General features: G+C 31.3%; 1 protein-coding gene across 5 annotated transcripts; it reads left to right on the top strand.

The window, feature by feature from the left end:
• Positions 1-9,739: 9,739 nt before the first annotated feature.
• LOC100261297 (histone-lysine N-methyltransferase family member SUVH9) lies at positions 9,740-21,368 on the top strand. 5 transcript variants are annotated; one of them, XM_010651872.3, is made up of 3 exons: positions 9,746-12,054; positions 18,378-18,521; positions 20,872-21,368. In XM_010651872.3, the coding sequence occupies exon 1, from the start codon at positions 9,964-9,966 to the stop codon at positions 11,980-11,982; it is 2,019 nt and encodes a 672-aa protein (XP_010650174.1). In that variant the 5' UTR covers positions 9,746-9,963; the 3' UTR covers positions 11,983-12,054; positions 18,378-18,521; positions 20,872-21,368. The 5 variants fall into 5 exon arrangements, with proteins under 5 accessions (XP_002282386.1, XP_010650174.1, XP_059592924.1 ...); XM_002282350.5 differs by lacking the exon at positions 18,378-18,521 and having other exon boundaries at positions 9,740-12,054; XM_059736941.1 differs by lacking the exons at positions 18,378-18,521; positions 20,872-21,368 and adding an exon at positions 20,550-20,865.
• The last annotated feature ends 634 nt before the right edge of the window (positions 21,369-22,002 follow it).

Here is a 22,002-nt window from a genome sequence, read left to right as displayed (position 1 = left end):
CCAAACTAATTTGGTTGGTGAATATAATTTCCTAAAAAAAAATGGCCTCTTTGGTAGGTTGCATTGAAAAAAAGGAGGCCACTTTACATTTTTTTCAAAATTCAATATGTGAGACATTATTTCCCACTTTCGACCTAGACCATATCTTTCCATTGATTTGGCCAACTCATCGTTTGTTTATATATTTTTATATTTGGTTTGCTAATTCTTGATATGATGTTTCACTTTTATAGTTTTATTTATGGGTGTCCTCTTTTTTTCCACATTGTTATCATTACATATTTTAATGGCAACTATGAGAAGAAAGAATATAACAAAAGTAGCACAATTTGACTTGACTCAAAAAGGCCATTTGATTGAAGGAAAAGGCACAAAAAATAATGGAATGGAATGCTTGAGAAGATGGAATGTAATTCTTATTCTTTAAAATAATAGAAAATGGAATAGTTTTTTAATTGAAAAAAAAAAAGCTTTTTCTAATTTTAAAATTGAAATAGAAAAATAAATAAATAATATAAAGGGGTTGTATGGCCATGGCCATGGGTGGGGCCAATAGAGAAAAAAAGGAAAAAAAAAAAAAAAAAAAGAGCATCATGGTTTTTAAGTAGTATGAATATATATATATATAAATTTGAAAGAAAAAAAAATTGGGAAATGAGGTGTGAATTGAGTATAATTTGAATTTTTTTTTAGGAATAGTTTTTAAAAATGCTTTTTAAAATAAAATTTTACTTGAGAACTCAAATATGAAAAATATTTTTTATTTATTTGTTACGAAAGGTTCTAATAATTATGTTCCATAAAAAATTTTAAATATTTTTTATATTTTCAAGTATTGCTCAAAATACTATATAAAGTTAATTAAAATATTTAAATTTTGTTTTAAAAAATAATATGTTTTCAGAAAATATTTTTTTAAAAACATTTTTTATTTGAAGTTTGTGAAACATGCTTTTAATTTAAAACTATTTTTAGGAATAGTTTGAGCTAATATCTTACTTTATGTTTGAAAATAAAAATAATTATAAAAAACAGTTTTTGAAAACAATTTTTAAAAATTCTTCTTTAATCATTTGTGAAACTTATTTTATATATTTTTAAATATGTTTTAAAAATAACTTTTATATATAGTGTTTTATTTAGTCAATTATTATATTTGTATAATTATTTTTTTAAAACAAGTTTTAGAACTTAAAAAAGATACATGTTTTCTATTTTGAGGAATATAAAAATATTTTTTGTTTATTGGATGTCAAAAGTGTTTTTCTGAGGAAAAAAAATTATTTTAAAAAATAGTTATCAAATAGTACTTAATTTATTTCATGTGAATGTGCAATAGAATTTTTCTTTTTTTTAAAGAAGTTATGCCAAAACTAGGTTTTTTTTTTTTTTTTTTTTTTGTTGTGAAAGGAGACTACAAATCAAAATATCTACAAATTCAATTAAAAAATTGATTATAATAATCTTCAAAACTAAACTTTATAATATTTTTAAGAAAATTAGACCATCAAATTATTGATTCAAAATTACAAATACATTTTTTAGTTAAACAATTTATTATTCTATTTATTTTTCTATAAATAAAACAATAATGTTAAATATTTAGATTCTGGATCTTCTTCGAGTCACTATAGGCTTACCTTTGTAAGTTTTAAAATCATAGGGTAAAATAAAATCAACAAATTCATTATTTAATTAATATGCACAGTAATCAACAAATTCATTACATCTCCGGTTTTAATCAATAATCACACTAATTACTGAGATTTTTAAATTTCAAAAATGAAGGTATCAGAATCCCAAAATAAATTCAGTGCAATAAATGGAGATCTGAATCCATTCAGTTAATGTTCTTGGCAGAGAAGTCAGAGCTGTTAAGATGTTGGGGCAGTGTAGTCTAACCATACCAAACCATACATATATGTATATATAAGGAAGAGAGAGAAAGTCCAGGGTTTCTGATATAGGGCTTTTAAGAGAGATGTAAAAATAGATAAAGGATAAAAATGTAATATCCTTTTAAAGTAGGCAGGATTGGTAGGTTGTACAATCAAACCCACTCCAAACCCGATGTGGGTTTTCAAAACTCCACTCAAATTTGTTCCAAACGGTACTCATACCTGTCCCATAAGAGTTCCAAATCCATATCGCATAATAATAAAATGAAATACCATAAATACCCTTCAACTAAATGTTTTTGAAATTCAGAGCATTTAAAGCACTTTACTTTTTTTTTTTGTCATAATATATATGGGCTCCACATTAGTTGTAATTATTGACATCTAATTTTTAAATCAAAATTTTGGGTTTTAATTATTATATGTAATGATAATATAATTTATTATTTAAAATCAAAATACTTCTAAGAAATATTTTAAAATAACATCTAATGTTTTTTTCTTACATATTTCTATTTTTATTCTAATTTTTAATTATTATAATCATGTAAAAAGAATGATGAATTTTTCATATATATTTTTTAATTTTAAATTGATAAATCATATTTTTGTACTAAGTTCAAGCAAGATAGAATGTTTAATTTTTCATTTGGATAGTCTAAAAAGAATAAGAAAATCATGAAAAATGTTTAATTATTTTTACTTTTTATAATAAATTATTTTTAAAAGTATATGATTTTTCTATATTTTTTCTTTATATACTTTTTTTTCTTAATTTTTGTACATATTTTTTTTTTCAATGTATTGAGGAGGGTAGGGGATGTTAAATATGTTAAATATCAATAAGGTATAAAAAAATATCTACTATTACTTTTATTATAAAATTCGAGTACCATAAAAATATATTATAGTTATAATATAAATATGCTTATATTATAATAAAACCTAATTGAGAAATTTTTTAATTTTTATTTTTACAAAAGTAATAGTTTTATATAATCATACTATACTCCATAATATACTTATATTATGAATTATTTTTTAAATCAAATAAAGAGTATGTTTGACAGTCATTTTAGGAAGTGTTTTCCGTCTTTCTAATATTTAAAATATATATATATATTGAGTATTAAAAAGGCTAAAAACACTTCTTAAAATCATTATCAAACATTATCAAAATACTAATTTAAAAAATTAGAGCAATATAAAAAAATAAAATTAAAAGATAATTTTTTATTTTTAATTTACATTATTTGTAATTTGATTATATTAGCCATCATCATCATTTTTAGTATTCTTGTCATATATTTTTTATATTTTTTTTCATTTCCCTCGTTTTTTATTATTTTTTTATTTTACCATTGTTTATGTGAGAATAAATGAAAATAATTATTTGGTATAAAAATATTCTCCATATATTAAACTTAATTTATTTTGTCAGTGTGTTCATCACAGGGGTTTAACTGTTTAGTCCTCTCCCACGTGACAACAAAGTGCACCGTATGTAGAAACCATAACGGATTGCACGTGACCCCTCTCTCTAAATCTGATTATCCCCTGAGGACGAGCGTACTTTCACCTCCAATGTACTGCATAATCTTCTCATCCTACGGTCAGGACCTTAATTTCCTTGTAGAGCTTATAAAATCTTAGATAGGGCATAAATATCTAAAATTCAGATAGGATTGGAGTGTGGTACTGAAAAAGACCAAAATGCCCTCAGGATAGCGTAAGTTTTTAAAGAATGAATGAATTGCGAGTCAGAGTAGTAACTTCAGGGAAGGAAATGACAAAACTGCCATTATTCTCCGCGAAAGTTCACGGGAAGAAAAATATCAAAATTGCCATTGTCTCCATTAAAACAGACAACGCAGATGCTGGGTGGGCCCTCGCTCCCACGCGTGCCATCCAACTGTTATCAATTCGTTGTAAATTCCATAAATTTGTCTCTTTCCAAATTAGTTCCACTCATTCAATATATTAATTTATAAAATTAATAAAAATAATTTATTTTCAAAGTAAACAATAGTAATGTGGGAAAATTGTCCTAAAAATTAATATCTGATCCATATAAATAAATATAAAAATTAAGAATAAGGATATGAACTTTTTATCTTTCATAAAATAACCTTTGTTTATTATGAAAAAAAAAAGTAAAAAAATATTAATTTAAATTTTATTTTTTTTTTATAAATCTCAATAAAATTTAATATAATTTAGTGATTTATAAAAAAATATACCCATTTTAAAAAAATAAAAATAAATTATTATTATTATTATTTAAAAATCGAATATCTTGAAAAATATATATATTTAAAATTATGTATATAAAAAGTGTCAAATTTATTTTTTTAGAATATATTTTAAAAAAAAATTAGTTTTTTAACAATAATAAATTTTCAGGATAATTATTAAAAAAAATATTTAACATCAAAAAGTTTATCAAACATTACGATAGAAAATAGTTTTAAAGGGTATATTGGTCTCTTCATATTTTATATCCTCCACATTTATTATGAGACTTTTATGAACCAAAGTTTAATTTTTGAGTACACCTGGTCCATAAACACAATTGTACTTAATAATTTTAACCTTTATGTAAACCCACACATTTATACCAAATATTATTATTTCTAAAATCAACCTTATTTGCTATTTTATTAATATTTTGAAGAAGAAATAAATATATTTAATATTTTTTAAAAAAAATTATGAAATCAGGAGTCTTATTTGATTATTCACTCTTATGTATTATCATTTTTGTTTTTATATTTTAAAATAAAGTAAAAGCAAAATAATTAGCTTTAATAGATGATTGATTTTATATTTGAGAAATATATCTTTAAAATACAATATTAAAATAAAAATAATTTTATATTTAAAAAAAATAATTAAAGTAAAGCTATGGTTCCGAAAACCATCATATTTAAATTTTAATTTATTTTAATATGACATATATGTATTTTATAAAAAAGTGTCAAATTTATTTTTTAGAATATATTTTTAAAAAAAATTAGTTTTTTAACAATAATAAATTTTCAGGATAATTATTAAAAAAAATATTTAACATCAAAAAGTTTATCAAACATTACGATAGAAAATAGTTTTAAAGGGTATATTGGTCTCTTCATATTTTATATCCTCCACATTTATTATGAGACTTTTATGAACCAAAGTTTAATTTTTGAGTACACCTGGTCCATAAACACAATTGTACTTAATAATTTTAACCTTTATGTAAACCCATACATTTATACCAAATATTATTATTTCTAAAATCAACCTTATTTGCTATTTTATTAATATTTTGAAGAAGAAATAAATATATTTAATATTTTTTAAAAAAAATTATGAAATCAGGAGTCTTATTTGATTATTCACTCTTATGTATTATCATTTTTGTTTTTATATTTTAAAATAAAGTAAAAGCAAAATAATTAGCTTTAATAGATGATTGATTTTATATTTGAGAAATATATCTTTAAAATACAATATTAAAATAAAAATAATTTTATATTTAAAAAAAATAATTAAAGTAAAGCTATGGTTCCGAAAACCATCATATTTAAATTTTAATTTATTTTAATATGACATATATGTATTTTATAAAAAAGTGTCAAATTTATTTTTTAGAATATATTTTTAAAAAAATTAGTTTTTTAACAATAATAAATTTTCAGGATAATTATTAAAAAAAATATTTAACATCAAAAAGTTTATCAAACATTACGATAGAAAATAGTTTTAAAGGGTATATTGGTCTCTTCATATTTTATATCCTCCACATTTATTATGAGACTTTTATGAACCAAAGTTTAATTTTTGAGTACACCTGGTCCATAAACACAATTGTACTTAATAATTTTAACCTTTATGTAAACCCATACATTTATACCAAATATTATTATTTCTAAAATCAACCTTATTTGCTATTTTATTAATATTTTGAAGAAGAAATAAATATATTTAATATTTTTCTTAAAAAATTATGAAATCAGGAGTCTTATTTGATTATTCACTCTTATGTATTATCATTTTTGTTTTTATATTTTAAAATAAAGTAAAAGCAAAATAATTAGCTTTAATAGATGATTGATTTTATATTTGAGAAATATATCTTTAAAATACAATATTAAAATAAAAATAATTTTATATTTAAAAAAAATAATTAAAGTAAAGCTATGGTTCCGAAAACCATCATATTTAAATTTTAATTTATTTTAATATGACATATATGTATTTTATAAAAAAGTGTCAAATTTATTTTTTAGAATATATTTTTAAAAAAATTAGTTTTTTAACAATAATAAATTTTCAGGATAATTATTAAAAAAAATATTTAACATCAAAAAGTTTATCAAACATTACGATAGAAAATAGTTTTAAAGGGTATATTGGTCTCTTCATATTTTATATCCTCCACATTTATTATGAGACTTTTATGAACCAAAGTTTAATTTTTGAGTACACCTGGTCCATAAATACAATTGTACTTAATAATTTTAACCTTTATGTAAACCCATACATTTATACCAAATATTATTATTTCTAAAATCAACCTTATTGGCTATTTTATTAATATTTTGAAGAAGAAATAAATATATTTAATATTTTTCTTAAAAAATTATGAAATCAGGAGTCTTATTTGATTATTCACTCTTATGTATTATCATTTTTGTTTTTATATTTTAAAATAAAGTAAAAGCAAAATAATTAGCTTTAATAGATGATTGATTTTATATTTGAGAAATATATCTTTAAAATACAATATTAAAATAAAAATAATTTTATATTTAAAAAAAATAATTAAAGTAAAGCTATGGTTCCGAAAACCATCATATTTAAATTTTAATTTATTTTAATATGACATATATGTATTTTATAAAAAAGTGTCAAATTTATTTTTTAGAATATATTTTTAAAAAAATTAGTTTTTTAACAATAATAAATTTTCAGGATAATTATTAAAAAAAATATTTAACATCAAAAAGTTTATCAAACATTACGATAGAAAATAGTTTTAAAGGGTATATTGGTCTCTTCATATTTTATATCCTCCACATTTATTATGAGACTTTTATGAACCAAAGTTTAATTTTTGAGTACACATGGTCCATAAACACAATTGTACTTAATAATTTTAACCTTTATGTAAACCCATACATTTATACCAAATATTATTATTTCTAAAATCAACCTTATTTGCTATTTTATTAATATTTTGAAGAAGAAATAAATATATTTAATATTTTTTAAAAAAAATTATGAAATCAGGAGTCTTATTTGATTATTCACTCTTATGTATTATCATTTTTGTTTTTATATTTTAAAATAAAGTAAAAGCAAAATAATTAGCTTTAATAGATGATTGATTTTATATTTGAGAAATATATCTTTAAAATACAATATTAAAATAAAAATAATTTTATATTTAAAAAAAATAATTAAAGTAAAGCTATGGTTCCGAAAACCATCATATTTAAATTTTAATTTATTTTAATATGACATATATGTATTTTATAAAAAAAGTGTCAAATTTATTTTTTTAGAATATATTTTTTAAAAAAATTAGTTTTTTAACAATAATAAATTTTCAGGATAATTATTAAAAAAAATATTTAACATCAAAAAGTTTATCAAACATTACGATAGAAAATAGTTTTAAAGGGTATATTGGTCTCTTCATATTTTATATCCTCCACATTTATTATGAGACTTTTATGAACCAAAGTTTAATTTTTGAGTACACCTGGTCCATAAACACAATTGTACTTAATAATTTTAACCTTTATGTAAACCCACACATTTATACCAAATATTATTATTTCTAAAATCAACCTTATTTGCTATTTTATTAATATTTTGAAGAAGAAATAAATATATTTAATATTTTTTAAAAAAAATTATGAAATCAGGAGTCTTATTTGATTATTCACTCTTATGTATTATCATTTTTGTTTTTATATTTTAAAATAAAGTAAAAGCAAAATAATTAGCTTTAATAGATGATTGATTTTATATTTGAGAAATATATCTTTAAAATACAATATTAAAATAAAAATAATTTTATATTTAAAAAAAATAATTAAAGTAAAGCTATGGTTCCGAAAACCATCATATTTAAATTTTAATTTATTTTAATATGACATATATGTATTTTATAAAAAAGTGTCAAATTTATTTTTTAGAATATATTTTTAAAAAAAATTAGTTTTTTAACAATAATAAATTTTCAGGATAATTATTAAAAAAAATATTTAACATCAAAAAGTTTATCAAACATTACGATAGAAAATAGTTTTAAAGGGTATATTGGTCTCTTCATATTTTATATCATCCACATTTATTATGAGACTTTTATGAACCAAAGTTTAATTTTTGAGTACACCTGGTCCATAAACACAATTGTACTTAATAATTTTAACCTTTATGTAAACCCACACATTTATACCAAATATTATTATTTCTAAAATCAACCTTATTTGCTATTTTATTAATATTTTGAAGAAGAAATAAATATATTTAATATTTTTTAAAAAAAATTATGAAATCAGGAGTCTTATTTGATTATTCACTCTTATGTATTATCATTTTTGTTTTTATATTTTAAAATAAAGTAAAAGCAAAATAATTAGCTTTAATAGATGATTGATTTTATATTTGAGAAATATATCTTTAAAATACAATATTAAAATAAAAATAATTTTATATTTAAAAAAAATAATTAAAGTAAAGCTATGGTTCCGAAAACCATCATATTTAAATTTTAATTTATTTTAATATGACATATATGTATTTTATAAAAAATGTGAAATTATAAATATATCTTTTTGAACTCTTTTTGCATTTTATGTATCCACTTAAAATTTGAAAAGTTATTAATACATCCACCTTAAATTTTAGAAAATACCCAAAACACCCTTCTCATTATTCTCTCCCTAAATTCATCTTTTTCCTTAATTTTTTTTTACATAAATCCTTAATCATAACATTTGTATAATTTTCTGATATTTTTATTGATGAATAAAAATAAAAATAAAATCCAAAAATACCATTTCACAATTCTTTTTTCATCTACTCATTCTATTATCCCCACAATTTAAACAAAAGTTTAAAAAATATACCTGAATAACTTATCAGAAATTATTATTTTTTAATTTCACTTTCATTTTTATATTATTATTTTTTAAAAGGAAGAAGGTTTTTTTATATTATTTTTTCTATTATTTTTTAATGGAAATAATTAACAAATTGGGATTTATATTAAAATTTTGAACATTTTATGTTAGTCTTTTGCCATCCTGTCCAACGTCTTGTCAGTTGTCCCGACAAGTCAGATACGACACAAGTACACAATTCTACCTCATTAATGGAATCTTTTTATATGTACATATATGGAGATATACATGGCAGCCCTAACTTCAGCTCTTTTTATTTATTAATTAAAAAAATATTAATAAAGAAATAAAATTTTTATATCAAATTAAAATCTTCTTCAATAAATGTATGAAAAGATCTACGTCCAAGTATTAGTGTTCATATTTATTTTTATCAAAATTAAATGATTTAAATAAAAATTGAGAGAAAAAAAAAAAAGGAGGAAGAATCCATCACTGTAATTCTAATTCAATGCATTTGTTTCAACAGGATTGAGTAAATTAAATAATATTGGAAAAAGAAAAAAAAACCTGCAGAAGCATTAAATATATTTCTGTTTATGGAAAATAATGGGGCCCAGTGGTCCAGGAAAATTTATGAATTTCAAAAATGGAAGGGGGAAAGGGCAAAATGGTCATCAAAGTGTAAATGTTTGCGTTTCATTTTCACTTCTGACAGGATGAGTTGGTGTCCTGATTTAAGTTTTTGGGATTGTACTTTTTCTCCTCTCACTTTCTCTCCTCTTTCTCGCTCTCTCTCTCCTCATTTTCCTTTCAAATCCGCCATGAAAATGCCTTCAAAAACCTCTCTTTTCACTGTGCTTTAAACCTTTACACCCTTAAGCCCTTCGGTCCCTTCCCCTTGATGATCAAATCGACACCACCGCTCTCGGCACATTTTTCCAAGAATGGGTTCTCTCATCCCATTCCAAGACCTCAATCTTCTTCCTGACCCAGCCACCTCCCCCTCCACCGCTGCCACTGCCATTACTCCCGCCCTCATTTTCCCCAAAATCGAGCCCAAGCTCGAACCCTTTGATGCTCCAACTCTACCGCTACAGTCTTTTCCCCAGAACCCTAGCCCTAATTTCTTTGTAAACTCCGGACAACTGCCGTTTGTTGGACCCGGTTCGAACCCTAATGATACAGTTTTTTCTCAGACTCCCGAGGGTTCTCCAGAAGAGAACAATGTTTACTCTGAATACTACCGGATTTCTGAGTTATTCAGGACGGCTTTCTCCAAGAGGATGGAGAACTTAGGGAATATCGAAGTCTTGGATCCGGATTCACGGGCAATTGTGCCGGTGCCGGAGGAAACTAGGATTTCCAACGTGGTTGTATCGCGTCGCCGGGACCAGCGGTCGTCGGAGCTGGTGAGAGTTACGGATCTTACAATTGATCACGTGAGGTACTTCCGCGACCTCGTGAGACGAACGAGAATGTTATACGACGCGCTCCGAATCTTCTCAATGATGGAGGAGGAGAAACGCCGAGAAGTGGGCCTTATTACCAGGCGCAGCAGAGGGGATTTGAGAGCGGCGAAGTTGATGAAAGACCGAGGCTTGTGGCTGAATCGCGATAAGCGGATCGTTGGGTCGATTCCGGGGATTAACATTGGAGATTTGTTTCTTTTCAGAATGGAATTGTGTGTGGTTGGATTGCATGGTCAAGCTCAAGCCGGAATTGACTACTTGCCGGGGAGCAGGAGCTCGAACGGGGAACCAATTGCGACCAGCATTATTGTCTCTGGTGGCTACGAAGACGACCAAGACGAGGGTGATGTGCTAATCTATACTGGTCATGGAGGGCAAGATAAATTTTCAAGGCAATGCGATCACCAGAAACTAGAAGGTGGCAATCTTGCACTGGAGCGAAGCATGCATTACGGAATTGAGGTGAGAGTCATTCGAGGAATTAAGTATGAGGGTAGCGTGACAGGTAAAGTTTACGTTTATGATGGGTTATATAAAATTCATGATTCCTGGTTTGATGTGGGCAAGTCTGGTTTTGGGGTCTATAAGTATAAGCTTCTGAGAAATGAAGGACAAGCTGAAATGGGTAGTGCCATTTTAAGGTTTGCTGAGAATCTTAGGGTTAGCCCCTTGACTGTTCGACCGGTGGGTTACCTTTGTGATGATCTTTCAACGAAGAAAGAGAATATCCCTGTTTTTCTGTTCAATGATATTGATGGTGATAATGAACCAATGTATTATGAGTATCTTCCGAGGACTGTGTTTCCGCTCCATGCTTATAATCTTGGGGGAAATGGAAGTGGGTGTGACTGCGTTGCAGGTTGTACTGATGATTGCGTTTGTGCGCAGAGAAATGGGGGTGAGTTTGCTTACGATCAAAATGGGTTTCTCTTGAGAGGGAAGCCAGTGATATTTGAATGCGGGAGCTTCTGCCGCTGCCCACCAACTTGCAGGAATCGCCTGACTCAGAAAGGATTGCGGAATAGGTTTGAAGTGTTTAGATCGAGGGAAACTGGTTGGGGAGTTAGGTCCTTAGACTTGATACAGGCTGGAGCTTTTATATGTGAGTATGCTGGGGTTGTTCTCACAAGGGAGCAGGCAGCACTGTTTAGTATGAATGGTGATACTTTGATTTATCCCAATCGATTTACTGATAGATGGGCAGAATGGGGTGACTTTTCCAAAGTGTACTCGGATTATGTACGACCGATGCATCCCTCAATTCCTCCATTAGATTTTGCAATGGATGTATCAAGAATGAGGAATCTTGCTTGTTATATGAGCCACAGTTCATGTCCTAATGTGCTTGTGCAGTTTGTGCTATATGATCACCATAATTTATTGTTCCCTCGCCTTATGCTATTTGCCATGGAAAACATCCCTCCTCTGAGAGAGCTTAGCTTAGATTATGGCGTGGCTGATGAATGGACTGGGAAGCTTCCTATCTGTAACTGAATAGTACTAAAACATTGATTCATTTTTGAAATGTGGTGGTGCAGCAGAGTTTTGAGGATATGATGCACTAAGGTAAACTCAACTTACTCTTCTGTAACCATTAGCAGTTTCTTTCTGTGTTTTAGAATCATATTAACTTGCACTATTTTCCCCATCTTTAAAGATGATTTATTCGATTGATGTCCTTTCTCAGCTTTGCTCTTGCTCTAGTTCAATTTCAACTGTGTCATCTATTTGTAGGTGGTACTGGAGGATGGAACCTAGAGTGTGAGACAGGGGATGTTTTAGTTTCATACAATTGCTGGTTATGCAAAATTATGTTTTTTAAAGGATTTAAGAATCTTTTTTTCTCCTTTCTTTTTTTAATCAGTTTTATGGGTCTTTGAAATGTAGTCTATTTTGGTTGTAATGGTTTGAACATGTCAGATTTCCTCTTATTTCCTTCTTGTCGTATGCATTTAATTTTCAATTGGATTTTCATTAACCATTGCTTTTGGATATTTCTGGCCTCATGTTTTTGATGTTTTTTTTTCCCTTATTAGTTTGATAGGCAAAGTTAGAATATATTAACAATGCCTAACAAAAGGGTGCACAAAGGTATGCACATTGTATACAAAGGCGCCAAAAGGCCAAACCAAGCTAAGGGATAACACAAAAAACAACTCCCCTGTCTCACTTAAAGCTCAACCAATCAATGGAGTCCAACATGGACAGAGAGCTAACATCTGTGTACATTCTACCACACTTCCAAAAGATATACATGAAAGTTTTCTTGGTTGCTTGAGCCCCGGTTTCAATGTTTTAAAAAATTTCCTATTTTTTTCTTTCCAAATGGTCCAAAATATACACAAGAGAGCAGTTTCTGTAAGCTTTCTTTCTGACAAAGTGTCCATGCTAGCTTAAGAGTGTCTCTCTTACAATGGAATGCATCACCCATTCTATCCCAAAAAGAGCATAAACAAGATGCTACAACATGGCTGCTTTAAATCAATGAAAAATGGTATGATCGACTGTTTCTGTATCTCCTTTGTCTAAATATCATCTATTCGGTATTCTACATCCCCTCATTTTAAGCTAGTCCAATGTGAAGATCCTCCCACATGTAGCTTCCCATGCTTTTAACCCCACCTTCACCAGAACCCAAGGATTCCAAATCATGCTCGAAGGAAACGCTTCTAAGCTTTCAATGGAAAAAGAGGAATAAAGAGACTTATATGAGAAATTTTCACATCTTTGCCAAATCATCTTACCCTCTATACCACTGCAAATCTACTGAGCATGTAATTTCCTAGAAAGGGCCTCCTCCTCATTTCGTTCCTAGTCATAGATTTGTCTCATGAATATGGGGTTCCAACTGCCACCCTCCGCAATCTGCTCCCTTATCCCTCAGCTATCCATGCATCTTTGGTGGATGCTATTGAGAATAGTGCGGGGAAAGCCTCACCTAAGGGCTCATCCCCACACCATCCATTTTCCCAGGACTTAATCCTTTGTCTATTTCCTATCCTAAAGACCATTCTATTTTTAAAGCCTTCCCACCTACTTATCACCTTCCACACTCCCACCCCATACCCTACCCTCACTCCTCTAGATCTCCTCAGGCCTTTGTTTTCTTTGTATTCTTTGTAAGAAATTGTTTTCTTATTAAGAAAGACAAACTCACAACAACTTGTGTCCTTTTTTGAATTCAAATTTTCTATCATATAAGACAAAATATATCTAGCTTCCAATTTTGAGGTTTACCTAATGAAGTTTTGAAAGAAAAAAGAAAAAGAAAAACTATTTCTTTACTAAGTTTTTCAAATATGGCTTTCATAAAAAAGTCAATAATTTCTTTGACTTATGGGCTTTAAATATGGTTTGCAGAAAATGTAACTAATATTCTATAAGTTTTAGGCTTTTTTGTTATGTGGACATGGGCACATATGCTCTATTTGAATATCCATATGAAAATATCTACTCCTTTAAGAGGAAGAGTGACGAAACCTTAATAATCCAGTGGGATTAAACTATAGGAATGCCTATAAACTCCTTGGTAATAGATGTCTAAAGAGACATTAAATGATGAATCCAATCTACAAAACTTGCCACTAAGATATTTAAAAATGAATCTAATCCTTCAAATTTGCTTGAGTTCTTTGTCTATCCTTAAATCTTAGCATTTCTCTTGCGCCTTCCATATAGTATAGTACCAAATAATTCTACTATTAGTGTCCTTCCCAAATCCCTGAAATGCAATAACTGATTTGGAATCTCTTGGGATCATTGACATAATGCCCACTAAAGAGAAAATGTATTTGTGGACCCTCACCCGATCCACCGGACCGACGCGACTCGCTTTTAAAAGAAAAGAAAGAAATGAAAAAAAGTTGGTGTTTTCCAGTTTTGAAAAACCCGCCCCCGGTGAGGAACGATGTTGTTTGGAGTCGCCACTTACTTTTTATTTTTGTTTTTAAAATGGGGAAAATTAAGTAAGAACAAAAACCCCTAATAAACCCAGTATGGAAAAAGCGGTTTACGAAAACTAGATTCTGGGTCCGGGGATCAGGTTACCCGTTGGGAAGGTACCTCATGCGAGGTAGCACCCCTCTAGGTCTCTACTAATGAATTGGGTATGTGGGAGCATATGGGTCAAAGGTCAAATGAAACCCTAGGCTAAATAGATGTCATGAATCACACAATCCTAATTGGTATTTGGCATGCATATGAATTCAACCAAACAAAACAATGGGTGCGTACCTGTGGTCCCTAGCCAAGCGCTGCATAAAAGGTCAGCCAAACATAGATAAACACATAACAAACATTCAAGATTAAGCACCATGCATGCATATGAATTCAACAACCAAAGCCAATGATGCGTACCTGTGGTCCCTAGCCAAGCGCTGCAGCAGAGGGTGAGTCAGTCACACAACATGTATTCAAAATCAAGCATCAAAGCTTGTGCCAAAAAGGAAGATAGCTGGTTGAAATGAGGTAAGGGACTCCCCAAATGTCATACAAATCGAACTAGACTCATCTAGACCACACCACCCATAACTTCAAAATTGTCCATACTAACTGAAATCAAATACTGACTTAAACCTTCAAGATGGCTCACAAGTGCCCTATAGCAAATGGGTTTGAGCCCCCATGGATAAGGGCTCGAAAAATGCCAAAATCGAGGGCTACCTAAAGTCCTCCAGCAGAACAAGTTGAACTAGTTCTCAACTAGTACAACCTATTGAGAAGAATTCCCAAATTTTTCTAGAAAACTCCTAAATGAGTGAGGATTCAAACAAAAGAAACGACACTCAATCCCGAGCCCGGATGAGTGAGAACCAGACAAAGAAAGGCAGGTGCTCCTCATGGCTGACAGAGGCAGCTAGCTATGGTGTTGAACCGGTTGAACCGGTTCCCAACCAGTTCAGCCGATTGATAAAAAATCCCAAATTCGGTCAGAAAGTTCCTAAGTGATTAAGGAAGCAAAAAAAAGAAACGGTTCTCAATTCCGAGCCCGGATGAGTGAGAACCAGACAAAGAAAGGCAAGTGTTCCTCATGGCTGACAAAGGCTGCCAGCTATGGTGCTGAACCGGTTCAACCGGTTCCAAACCGGTTCAGCCGGTTGATAAAAAATCCTAAATTCGGTCAGAAAGTTCCTAAGTGATTAAGGAAGCAAACAAAAGAAACGGTTCTCAATTCCGAGCCCGGATGGGTGAGAACCAGACAAAGAAAGACAAGTGTTCCTCATGGCTGACAGAGATTGCCAGCTATGGTGCTGAACCGGTTGAACCGGTTCCCAACCGGTTCAGTCGGTTGATAAAAAATCTCAAATTCGGTCAGAAAGTTCCTAAGTGATTAAGGAAGCAAACAAAAGAAACGGTTTTCAATTCCGAGCCCGGATGAGTGAGAACCAGACAAAGAAAGGCAAGTGTTCCTCATGGCTGACAGAGGCTGCCAGCTATGGTGCTGAACCGGTTGAACCGGTTGGTAAAAAATCCCAAATTCGATCAGAAAGTTCCTAAGTGATTAAGGAAGCAAACAAAAGAAACGGTTCTCAATTCCGAGCCCGGATGAGTGAGAACCAGACAAAGAAAGACAAGTGTTCCTCATGGCTGACAGATGCTGCCAGCTATGGTGCTGAACCGGTTGAACCAGTTGGTTGATAAAAAATCCCAAATTCGGTCAGAAAGTTCCTAAATAATTAATAACCAATCAACAACAATCATGTGTAGCCTTTATTATCCACACCCAAGCAATACAATCTTCATATCAAAGGGAAGAAAAGATGATGAGGAAGGAGAAAAAGCATATGAAGACGAGGAAGATAAATTGTAAGTAAAGAAAATTCAACATGCTTACCTCAGAATCTCCACCAAATATGATCCGTGTATGCAGATGATGACTTCCAAAACTGAGATGCTGTCACTCTCCTCTTCAAAAAAACCACAGTGCTGAAGCTTTCCCCCACGCTCTCAACTCAGAAGATGCTACTGACCTTTTGTTTTTTTCACCAGCAAAATTTCCCCTCTCCAAAATGTCCCCTCCTCCCCTTTGCTCTCCTATCCTCTCACATTTTATACTCATACCCCTCTTAGCATTTGAGCCTCCTGGATTCCTTCCCCTTCAGCACCGAAATCCCCTTCATCAGCATGGGAACCACACCCCTCATTACTTCTCTTAAACTTACGAGGCCAACTCACTCCTTCAGTTTTCAGCTTGCTTCACCACCAAGAATCCATATGGATTTGTGGTGGGCTGCAAGGAACCCAAACCAAGGCCCAAAATGGACCCACAACATTGCCCAAAACCGATCTGGAGCTTACGGGCCTGAGCCATGTAGGATTTGGGCCTCAAAATTACTAGAATTAGTGTTTTACCTCAACTGACTCAATGAACCGGTTGAACCGGCCGAACCGGATGCCAACTGGTCGAACCGATGGAAAAAAATTTTGAAAATTTGACAGAATGTTCCTAGTAGAGTAAGGAATCCATTAAAAAAAACGGTGCGTGATTCCAAGTTCGGAAGAGGGAGGTATGATCAAAACAATTACCAAAAATCAGTGTTCTACACCGGCTGACTCGATGAATCGGCTGAACCGGTTGAACCGGCTGCCAACCAACCGACCGGTTGCAAAAAATTTTGAAAATTTTACAGAATGTTCTTGGAAGAATAAGGAATCCATAAAAAGAAACGGTTCTTGATTCCGAGTTTGGATGAGGGAGATACGATCAAAAAAAGCCCGAGTGCTCTGAACCTCAACATGCCCCTATAAACTCCAACTAAGCTAAAACATCGGGATGACCCCACTTCCTTCCTATAGCGTGATGTGAACAACTAGGAAAATGGCCATGGTGACCCTCCAAAATGAACCACATATGCACCACAATGGACCACAGACAAACCCACATGAGGCTCGGACACCGACTAAGCCCAAAAGGGGCCCTAGTGGTGCCATATGCGAACGATGGGTGGATGTGACACCCGAAGGATAAATGCCAGTGTCGAGGGACAAAATTGAGGGTCTACAGTATTGTTGTAAGTCATTAGCAAAGGAGAAATGGAGGAACAATTGATAAGAAGATTCCTCACTTAGTTTGCAAAGAATACGTGTTCAATTTAATGACTCTAAGGTATTCCATGTGAATTTTCACTCTCTTATGCACCCTAGCCATGTGAAGGCTTTTACTTTGATAAGGCTTTAGAGTTTTAAATAACTTTTTTCTAGTAGAAAAAAGCTTGGTTATCCTTCTTGAAAAGGAAGATAAAGATTTTGAGGAAAAAAAGCCTATTTCATCCAAAAGGTCTCAATAGAGTATAGGGATAATGTTACATTTAAGGAAACATGTACATGTGTTGTCGAAAATTGAGTTTAATTATTGTTATACTAAATATGGAAGTAGTATTCAAATGAAAGATATGTTTTTTAGATGGTTTGGATGTTGAGTGAGACTTGAAAACTTCTTCTTAATGGATTGGTCTTTTGTTTTTGAGTTCCCTGCCTCCCCTCCGTTTTCTTTTTATTGTAATGATGAGGAATTAATGCTAACGGTTAGATATTTATCCTGATTGTCAATGAAGCAAAACCTAGGTTATATAAGCTCAAACCCATCCCTCTACCTTACACTACTCAAATACTCGGGAAGCTCGATCTTCAGACCCTTCAGTTCATTGCCAAAAGTCATTACCCTAAGCCCTGGGGCGAGTTTTTGCCCCTTTAAACTGGATGATGACAACCTTGAAAAGGTAAAACTTTGAGCATATATTAACACATTTATGTCAATTGATCACAAAGAAATATAGTTGTGCTTGTAGTTGATCATAGTTTTCCTTCTGGTATATTAGTTGGGGATGCATAAGAATTTGAAAATTTTGGCATAGCAATATTTATTAGTGGACTCACCCCTGGTGTTGTAGCTTGACAGTAGTGCCCTCTGACAATAAACAAGAGGTCTCTAGTTCAAGCTTCCTAGGTATTTAAGCAAGGTGGGCTAGATGGGCAGTCCCACATCACTTGGAGTTTGCTGCATCGACAGTTGGGGATAAAAGCTTTGCTGTTAGGTGCATTCTCAGTTTACAAAAAAAAAAAAAAAAAGTTCAAAAGTTTTAATTTGTGGATTTTATGATGAATTTATTTGTCTTCTTGTCATGTTAAGTTTATTTTATTAGACTCTTCTTAATTTTTATGTACATATGACATGTACTCTATGTTTACTTCTTTTAACTCCATTATCTCTTTCATGACATTGGTAATCTATTTCTCTAGTTTATTTTGTGATATATGTGTTTCATGTGTACCCATGTTATTTACCTTTCAATGTCCTTAAAAAAAAAAGAAAAAAGAAAGGCACTGATGCATAGAGATTTTAAAAAAACCTATAACAATTTATGAGTTGACTTCTATGGCAGAAAAAAAAAAAAAAAAGAGGATTCTGATCATTGCCACTATATACAGGCAAGAAGTCCCAAATTCCTTTTGGGAACAAGTGCCTTTCTTGGTTTACATGTTCACTTTGTTGATTCACTGATTTATATCTCCAACTGAAGGTAGGTGTATTATTTCCTGACATGTTCTAGATTTGCCTTATCCAATAATTATCTATGATCCCCTGTTTTTAGAAGACCAAGCAAGAACAAGTGAAGAATTCCTGTGGACCAAGGTGTTCCTCAAACCTAACTTCCTAGCCTCTTGCCAGTCTTTTGATAGTGCTAATCTCAGTCTCACTGTTCCAACCACAGTCGGCTGGCTCAGAGAAAGCCCAATCGGTAACTTACCTGTGAGCTCTCTTAAGGAGGCTCTAGTGCTGAAACAACTTGGGTTACAAGAAGTTTTGATACAACCAAATGGATGAAGGTACCATTAACAGATGCTAGTTCATCTCCTCAAAGAATAATCACTTGTCGCTTTCCATCATTGGATAGCAAGCTAAAGGGCATGTCCAGGAACTCTTTTATCATAGAAGGCCATAGAAGCAATACTCGAATTCAGAGATTGGGTTTATTGCCCTGTTCCTCTCCAACCAAATAACCCACACGGCAGCCAACAGAAAATAATGCAACAAATCTCTACTCCTTGGTTGTGGACCAAGGCACTGGAAGGAAATTCTCAGTCTTTGTGAGATCTCTTGCATTACTGAATAGGTCTCTGTCTTAAGGAACAATCAATGCCATAACACATGTGGAAGGGCTCAGGAGAGATGATTAGCTGTCCTATTATTCTCTCTACATTAGGTGCTTCTGTTTTCATTGGAGGCTTTATAAGTTGTCTTGATCTGAAAGAGATTGTTAGTATTCACTTTTCATGAGCCATTAGCAATGTAAAAGTTTTGACTTTGCACAGATTTTAGTCTTCCAGAACAATATCGCTGGGAGAAAGCAAGTCTGAGAACCCCTCTTTTTAAGGAAAGTAAAGCAGTATGTTGATGGGAAGGAATCTAAAAATTCTGACAGTACCTCTGATCAATGTGAAACAGGATAGTAAATATTTTGTAGGAGAAAGGATATGGAACCCTTAATTTCTTGATATCCATGGAAGTAAGAATTTAGGGGTCGTGGATTGTTGGAGATAGAATAAGATGGGGGGAGTCCTTGAAAGATGTTACAGCCATGGAGGAAGTGGAGCAGAAACTTTAATCTCCCCGGTATGGATCTTCAGAAAATCCATCATACTGAGAGAAGTCCCAGACATCCTTAGAGATGGCTTTTCATGGAAAGCAGTGTGGAACTCTGGTGTCAAGGTTAGCATCCCATCATTTGGGACATTGACCATATTTTCTTTCTGATAATAGAATGCCAGAGAGCTATATTCTTTATGAAACATCCATAACCATTTACTAATGAAGGCCTTATTGCGCACTGTAATCCCTAAGAGCCAGTTTCCTTGCGCCTTGATCTACTCATAACCTCTCATCTCACAAGATGTTCAGCTGCCCTCTTCTGTTCCAGGCCACAATAAGTTTCTCTGGATCTTCTGGATCCTAGAAGCTGGAATGTATTTATACCATATGCATTTTCTAGGCACATTGGTTTAATTATCTTGAGTAGGAGGATATATAATTTTCTCATCCTTGTTTTTATATGCTTGCACAGTTTCTGAAACTAGCCGGATGCTTAGTTAGTGATGATGCCGTGTCAGTTATTGGAGGATATGTACTGGATAGAACTGAATGATGATAAAGACCTTGTTTATCATCCTGATAAACAATCCTGAGTAGCTTGGCTTTAACATTTTAAGGTCCTGGTAGGCAACTGGGAAGTGACTTGATTATATAGTACTTGATACTTGTCATATCATCTTCATTTTATATTAAACAATAGGATCATGCACACAACTGAACAAGAATTTAAAATTTATTGTTGCATCCCTGTTCGTTCATTCAGTGATTATTTGCACTCCAAATATTATATGCAGATGGGCGTCGAATTACACATTGACAACAGTTTTGTTGCCTGGTTTTGAAAGTTTTTGGTCCTCACTTCTTCCCTGAAGATGGAATGCTGTAAATCTGGACCTTGGTATGAGATTATAGAAAAGCTGTGACCCAGCCTTTACACTGATATGGCTTTATCTTTCTATTTTCTGGCCTTCACGTCACAATGACGCCTAGGTGGTGAATGGAAAGGGAAATCAATTACTAGAACGAGGTGCAATCTACTAAGGTAGGGATACCACTTCAGTGATTCTGGTAACATTTTTCGACAATATAGTCTTTAACTGGATTATTGAAGGAATCCTCATGCTGTTCTGCTGCTGAGATATGTGCCACAAAATCCATAATCTTGTACAAATAACTATATGATCTTCTGTAGTTTGAGCCTGTATATATGTTCTAATCGGATAAAAACTTGTACAGAAGTTGTATCAGTGCATGTGCATATTGATGGATGGATATGATCCGGTTCTTTTGATGCTTTTCTTCTGTTCTTTCAATGCCTTTCTTTTGTTGAATTTTTTATGCGATTGTAAGTGATGCAAGATCTAAGATTAAGCAGAGTGGGGGTGAGTTGGAGGGAGGACGGATGTGGATGTTTTAAAGGCTTTTATCGTGCAACTCTTGAACTAGGCATCTTTGTTAGTACTTTTTCTTATTGACTTTTGTTGCCTTCAAATAAAATGAGAGGTATGAATAAGGATGCGGTTGGGGATGTGCTAGTCGCGCTGCCTCGCTCACTGCATCATTGTTGTCAGAGCAAAAACATTAAGCTCATGTTTGGTTGGGCATGTGATTAACTAAAAGATGTGATCATATATAGCCTATTTTAGTTTTTGGATATAAAAGGATGAAATTATATTTTATTTAACATAAAGAGAGATTGGTCACTAAAAATGATATTTATGATGTTTTATTAAATAATAAAAAATTTATTTTATAAGATCAAAATGCCACATAAGCAAAGAATAATAATAATAATAAAGAAGCATATAAATTTTCAGTAAGTAGTTGAAGTATGGATATTATCTTTTATCAATCCTGTAAAGAACTTAAAATATTTTCACCCATTAAGATTCTTGTATTTTTTACTTTTTTTTTGTGTTGTTTTT

The sequence above is a fragment of the Vitis vinifera genome, chromosome 5 (assembly GCF_030704535.1).
Source record: "Vitis vinifera cultivar Pinot Noir 40024 chromosome 5, ASM3070453v1".
Classification (NCBI taxonomy): Eukaryota; Viridiplantae; Streptophyta; class Magnoliopsida; order Vitales; family Vitaceae; genus Vitis; species Vitis vinifera.
Note: the sequence above shows the minus strand (reverse complement) of the source record. Positions and strands in the feature narration are given on the sequence as shown.